Source organism: Kogia breviceps, chromosome 12 (assembly GCF_026419965.1).
Source record: "Kogia breviceps isolate mKogBre1 chromosome 12, mKogBre1 haplotype 1, whole genome shotgun sequence".
Taxonomy (NCBI): Eukaryota; Metazoa; Chordata; class Mammalia; order Artiodactyla; family Physeteridae; genus Kogia; species Kogia breviceps.
In genome coordinates this window covers 6,857,493-6,864,293 of record NC_081321.1, presented here as the reverse complement: position 1 = coordinate 6,864,293, position 6,801 = coordinate 6,857,493, and the positions used below count along the sequence as shown (strand labels likewise).

The window sequence follows — 6,801 nt, the reverse complement described above, 5'->3', positions numbered from 1 at the left end:
CCGTAAAAAAGAACGAACTATACTGATACGTGCAACACCGGGAATGAACGTCAGTCATAACATGCTTAGTGAAAGAAGTCAGACACAAAGGAGGAATAATGTGTGCTTTACATGAAATTCTAGAAAATAATTTATAGTTGCAGAAAGCAGTTTAGTGGTTGCCTGGGGGGGGGGGGGAGAATTGACTGAAAAGTTGGGTGAGGAAACTTGGCAGGGAGGGGTGCCCTGAAAATGTTCTGTATCCTGATTGTGGTAGCAGTTTTGGGTGTTTACATCTGCCAATATTCATAGAATTGCCCATTTTAAATGGGCAAAGTATGTAAATTATACCTCAATGTAAAAAAAAAAAAAATTGAAAAAAGTTTCAATTCTCTTGCCAGCAAACCGTATTCAAATTACTGACTAGGTCATTACTTTGACAAGTCCTCTGCACCTCTGCTCAGTGCCACTAGGTGGCAACATTATCTCCACAGATTAGATAAGTACATTTCTGGAAAAGTCCAAGGACAAAAACCAGGGACACTCACTCCTGATGCTTTGGTATCAACCACACGGTATAGCTTGTGGTGTGTTCACAACCACAAAGAAACTTGTGTTAGCGGAGAGTATTTCCACAAATTCAACTCAATTTAGTGCTTATGATATGCAAGACACTGTGCTGGGAAACAAAAAGCAATCCGCCCCTCCCCTAACCCGCCCCCCCCCACACACACACACCCGTGTGTGAAGAACATTGCAAAATATTTAGGTTATATTGCAAATTTACACAGGAAATCAGCCTAATCTAAATCCTGTAAATACATGCCTATAAAAAAGACTAGAACGAAAAACGTTAAGTATATTAACAGTAATTGTATGTCTAATTATCACTAGATATACTGGTTAAGCATTTAAAAAATTTTAACTTTCTACTTTTTAGTAGTATTCAAGTTGACATACTTTTAAAAAGCGTGACTCAAAAATTGATACTTCCTGACTCAAAACACAGAAATTCTAATTGAGGAGACAGATGTAGCAATCAATTGATAACAAAGGTTGAATGCTTTGATAAGGATAAGCAGAGAACAGTAGGAAACTACAGGAGGGGTTTTTGTTGCTGTTAATGTTCGATTTTACCTAGAAATTTTGGCATAGTGGCAGTGAGAAAGGTCTGAAATTGTGGTTAAGGCTTTGAAGGATGGGTAGGTTTTGCCCAGTGGAAAAAAAGGCAGGGAAGCTTGCAGTCAGGTGGCCAAAGAAGAGACTAGTGCCAGGGGTCCTGCTGCAGGCATGGCGGGGAGGCTGAAGTGATGCGGAAAAGAGAAAATACGAGGAAATACTAGGAAAAGAGGCTAGAAATGTAGATTGATGTCCAGATGTAAAAGCTTTACTGCATTAAAGAATTTGGAGTTTCTACCAGCGGAAGTTAGGGGCTTTTCGGTATCAGAATGACACGCCCACACCTGGGCTTTTGTGAGATCTCTCAGGCACCTCGTGGAAAATGTTATTTTGAAGGGACTGCGGGCAGAGAGACCAGTTAAGAGGTCAGGACAACGGATAAAGGGAAAGATTCGAGCTTGGACTGAAGCAGAGAACAGGGGAAGTAGAGCAGGAACAAATCCAGAAATATTTGAAATATTTGAATCAATAAATTTAGATGATTAATAAATTAACTCCAGATGAGGAGTGAAGGAGAATCAAAAATGATTCCAAGCTTTTAGCCTAGTTACTTGGGATGGAAAGTCGGCAGGAGAGGAGGGCCAGCTCAGGAAGGGCAGTTTGGGAATACTGTGTTAACCCTGTGAGTCAGAGGTCCCTGTTGGACATTTAGATAGAGATCGGAGGGGAAACCTGCAAAGATCGGTATGGGACTGCGGAACAGGTTTGTAATTCCAAGTTATCAGCATCTAGAAGGCAGCCGTGGGAGGAGCCTGTCCTGTGAGCGCCTGTCCTGTGGCTTTGGGTTTCTTGCTGTCTCAACTGGTCCTAAATATAAGCATGGTGCGGGGGTTGTAATGGATTCCAAGCTCAGTCAGTCTCAGGCATCCAACAAAGGGAAGCAAGAGCATCTCCTCTGGTTTGGCCCACGTATTACAGATTTTTTTTTAAAAAAGCTGAAGGGAAGCCAGGAGTGACCAGAGGGTCAGCGGTGCCCCCGCACGACCTCCCTCCTCTCACCCACAGCCTCCTGATGAAGCGGAGGAAGTTTCTTTACCACTTCAAAAACGTGCGCTGGGCTAAGGGCCGCCATGAAACCTACTTGTGCTACGTGGTGAAGCGGCGGGATAGCGCCACCTCCTTCTCACTGGACTTCGGGCACCTTCGAAACAAGGTATCAATTACTACCTGCTTCCCAGCGCATTTTTAGAGCCACCTGCTGATGCTACCACTTTCAGCCTGTTTCATTTGTCTCCACTAGATTCCTCAAATCTCTTTTTTACGTGTCCCTGTAACCACAATAGAAATACCCCAAGGGGTGTCATTTAATGTCCTCCCCAATCATGCTGAGCACATCAAGGCCACACCTTGCTTCAATGCCGAGAACAACTGCCCCCAAACTTCCTTCTCCTTTCCCCAGCATCCAAATTGCATTTGAGATTAAAGAAGACATCCAAAGAAAGAGGCTTTTGATTTGGGGGAATATATACAGCTCATTTAAGCTGAATTTTAAATGTCGAAAAACAAACTGTGGCTTTAGAATTTTTAAAAATTAAGGAAGAAAAATTTAGGAAAAATTAATGTCTCCATTCTGTCTTCCAAAATGAGTTCTATTCCTTCCTGCTCACCTAGATCGTAGGCCAGTAAGTACATACGTAATAGTGAGCCTCAGAAAACTCAGGGAAGCCATTAATTAAAACTTGAAGATCAGAGAATTACATTTCCAAGAGACTTCTTCACCAAAACCCAGATGGGTTCACATACTCTTCTGCCAATGAATATTTCCTCTCACATAACATGCAGTGACATCTAGTCTTGGTAGAATCCCAGGGAAGAATCCATGGGTGGAATGACACTGGCTAGTTTCTAGGGCTACTTTTACTCTCTGATTTTTTTGGCCTCCATTTGTATTGTGTAAATTATCTCACTGTAATTGGTTTACATTCGAATCTCTTTCCTATCTGGTAATAAGACACATTCTAAACATAGAAAGCTTTTGTGTTAACAACCCTTTCCTTCCGTCTCTCTCTCTTTTTTTTTTTTTTTTGTGGTACGCGGGTCTCTCACTGTTGCGGCCTCTCCCGTTGCGGAGCACAGGCTCCGGACGCACGCGCAGGCTCAGCGGCCACGGCTCACGGGCCCAGCCGCTCCGCGGCACGTGGGATCCTCCCGGACCGGGGCACGAACCCGCGTGCCCTGCATCGGCAGGCGGATTCTCAACCACTGCACCACCAGGGAAGCCCTCCTCTCATTTAATCCTCACAACAAAACTTCATGCCACTGATGAGGAATCAGGAGATCCAAGAGTTGGGTGACTTGTTTAAGTCACAAGAGTGGTGATGCCAGGAAATGGAACCTGGGTCTTCAGATTCTGGGACTAATGACTTTTCTGCAGTATTAAGGGGACTTGTTGGGAATTCCCTGGCAGTCCAATGGTTAGGACTCTGCGCTTCCACTGCAGGGGACACAGGTTCGATCCCTGGTCAGAGAACTAGGTCCCGCATGCCACACCGCAACTGAGTTCACATGCAGCTACCGACCCGGCATGCCACAAGTAAAGATCCCGTGCACCACAACTAAGACCCGGCGCAGCCAAATAAATTTTTTTTTTTAAAGAGTGCATGCCTTAATTTTAAAAGCTTATTGCTAAAAACTGCTATCATATAAGCCTTCAGCGAATCATAGTGGTAACAAAGATCACTGACCACAGATCACCATAATAAAGATAATAATGAAAAATTTGAAATTTGCAAGAATTACCAAAATGTGACACAGAAACACAAAGTGAGCAAATGCTGTTAGAAAAAATGATGCTGATAGACGTATTCAAGACCGGGTTGCCACAAACCTTCAAAACGCAAAACATCTGCAAAGTCCAATACAGCCAAGCACAAAAATATAGGTATGCCTGTATTTAATTGCTCTTAGCCCCAGTGGCGCCTATTACCTCGCTCAAAACAACACTCAGGGACTTTCCCTGGTGGCGCAGTGGTTAAGAATCCGCCTAGAGGACATGGGTTCGATCCCTGGTCCAGGAAGATCCCACATGCTATGGAACAGCCAAGTCCATGTGCCCCAACTCCTGAGCCAGCACTCTAGAGCCCTCAAGCCACAACTACTGAGGCCACATGCCACAACTACTGAAGCCTGCGCACCTAGAGCCTGTGCTCTGCAACAAGAGAAGCACTGCAACGAAGGCCCAACACAGCCAAAAATAAATAAATTAATTGATTAATCAATTTTTTAAAAACAACACTCATCTGTCAGTCTCATAATCTAATTGATTAATCAATTTTTAAAAAACAACACTCATCTGTCAGTCTCATAATCTAATTGATTAATTAATTTAAAAAAACAACACTCATCTGTCAGTCTCATAATCTAATTGATTAATTAATTTAAAAAAAAAACACTCATCTGTCAGTCAGTCTCATAATCTATCTCCTAACCCTAAATTTTCTGACCTCCACTTAGTGGTCCAGTGTATTTCCACAACATTACACCAACAGCCCTTCCAAGCCATTTTCCTTCCCCTCCAAGGAAGAAAAAGGAACTTCACAAACAAAAATTAAATCTGAGACAGCGTGCCGCTCCTTCATCCATCCACCCAACTCATTCCATCCTCCCCATTCCATCCTCCCCATTCCACAGAAAAGCTGTACGCTTTCCCTTCCTAGGGCCAGAAATGCAAAATGTTTGGGCTCACCACTTATACACTGTGTCCTTTCCGGCAGCTGCTTAACCTTCCTGTAACCTAGGACAAAACTGCAGACACCCCACAAAAGATCACCCGGGGAGGGACACGAATTAATGACTGTAAAGCTACTGGCAGGGCAGTCAAGGTCAGTAACCCTCCGCTGAACTTTCTGGTCTCTCCCCAGGCCGGATGCCACGTGGAATTGCTCTTCCTCCGCTACATCTCTGACTGGGACCTGGACCCCGGGCGGTGCTACCGTGTCACCTGGTTCACGTCTTGGAGCCCCTGCTACGACTGTGCCCGCCACGTGGCCGACTTCCTGAGAGGGTACCCCAATCTGAGCCTGAGGATCTTCACAGCGCGCCTCTATTTCTGCGACAAGGACCGCAAGGCGGAGCCCGAGGGGCTGCGGCGGCTGCACCGCGCTGGGGTCCAAATCGCCATCATGACCTTCAAAGGTGCGCAGGGACCTTTCTGCCGGGCTCAGCGAAGCACGGTTTGCAATTCAGATTGGGAAGAGTGGGGGTGGGGGAGGGAACGGACGACACCAGGGGGGCAGAATTCTGGGAGTTCTGGTTCGCCTTTGGAGCCAAAAGTTATCAGCTAGAATTGGAGGAAAAGAAGCAATGGCTTGGGACTTCCCTGGTGGCGCAGTGGTTAAGACTCACGCGCCCAATGCAGGGGGCCCGGGTTCAATCCCTCGTCAGGGAACTAGATCCCACACGCATGCCGCAACCAAGCGTTCACATGCAGCAACGAAGGAGCCACAACTAAGGAGCACACCTGTTGCAACTAAGAACCAGCAAGACCAAATAAATAAATAAAATGTTTAAAAAAAAAAAAAAAAAAAAAAGAACCAGTGGCTTGGACCCAAGGCTTTGGGCGGAGCCAGGGTTTTCTTTCTTTCCTCATGATTTGAGATCTGAGCTATCCCCTTCCCCCTCCTTTTTTCTAATAGATTATTTTTATTGCTGGAATACTTTTGTGGAAAATCATGAAAGAACTTTCAAAGCCTGGGAGGGGCTTCATGAAAATTCAGTTCGTCTGTCCAGACAGCTTCGACGCATCCTTTTGGTAAGTTATGGGCCTTCTTTGCTTCTCATTTTCTCTCTCTCTCCAAAGTCATCTATCCCTGGAGCTACTTATACTTCCTTTTCTTATATTTCCCACATTGTCGTGTGTGTTTGTGTGTGTGTAATTATCATTCTCTCCTTATTTTTCCTCTGATGAAAACTTTACAGAGCACAGGCTGTAGGCTTCTGTAGTTACGGCGCTCGGGCTTAGTTGCTCCGCGGCACGTGGGATCCTCCCGGACCGGGACACGAACCCACGTCCCCTGCATCGGCAGGCGGACTCTCAACCACTGCGCCACCAGGGAAGCCCCTCTCCCCTTACTTTCTTCAAAAATAATTACAGAGTCATGCACTCTCTCTTCTTCTCCACAGCCCCTATATGAGGTTGATGACTTAAGAGATGCATTTCGTACTCTGGGACTTTGATACCAACCTTCAAGAATGTCACATACAAAGAAATACCTCTGAAGATACTGGGTAAAAGAACTATCCTTCAAGAATTCTGTTTTTCTTCAACTCTCACTTTCTCTGAGTTTAGAAAAAAGTATTCAGAGATGTTTTGAAAATGTCTTGAAAATAGAAGGAACCCAGACCCACCAGGGTTAAAGCCACAACTGGTGCAGTTTTAGTTTTTTAAATGCAGCAGCATCCCCTACTGGGAAACGACAGAACTGCAGGGCCTGGGAGCCCCTAAGTGTCAATACTCCGCCATTTAAGCAGAGAGAAAGCAGAAGGTAAATGCTGAGGGGCATGGTGAGAGGATCAAATGTTTTATAACCGGTATCCTTTATTATTGGATTCTTGTTCTGAGTTTTCAGTGGTATTAATGATAAATTTTTCGACTCTTTTCCATTGGGGCTCACTTTCAAGTGAACAAAATTCTGTCACCCTGTG

The 6,801-nt window shown here is 44.9% G+C and overlaps 1 protein-coding gene across 1 annotated transcript; it reads left to right on the top strand.

The window, feature by feature from the left end:
- The first annotated feature begins 1,844 nt into the window (after positions 1-1,844).
- Positions 1,845-6,333, top strand: AICDA (activation induced cytidine deaminase). The gene is made up of 5 exons (XM_059081456.1): positions 1,845-1,861; positions 2,164-2,311; positions 5,019-5,292; positions 5,793-5,908; positions 6,280-6,333. The coding sequence occupies exons 1-5, from the start codon at positions 1,845-1,847 to the stop codon at positions 6,331-6,333; spliced, it is 609 nt and encodes a 202-aa protein (XP_058937439.1).
- Positions 6,334-6,801: the final 468 nt, after the last annotated feature.

Coding starts and splice junctions, on each gene's coding strand:
- AICDA (XM_059081456.1), top strand. Junction 2,312..5,018: donor TCGGGCACCTTCGAAACAAG/GTATCAATTACT, acceptor GTCTCTCCCCAG/GCCGGATGCCACGTGGAATT. Junction 5,909..6,279: donor AGCTTCGACGCATCCTTTTG/GTAAGTTATGGG, acceptor TCTTCTCCACAG/CCCCTATATGAGGTTGATGA.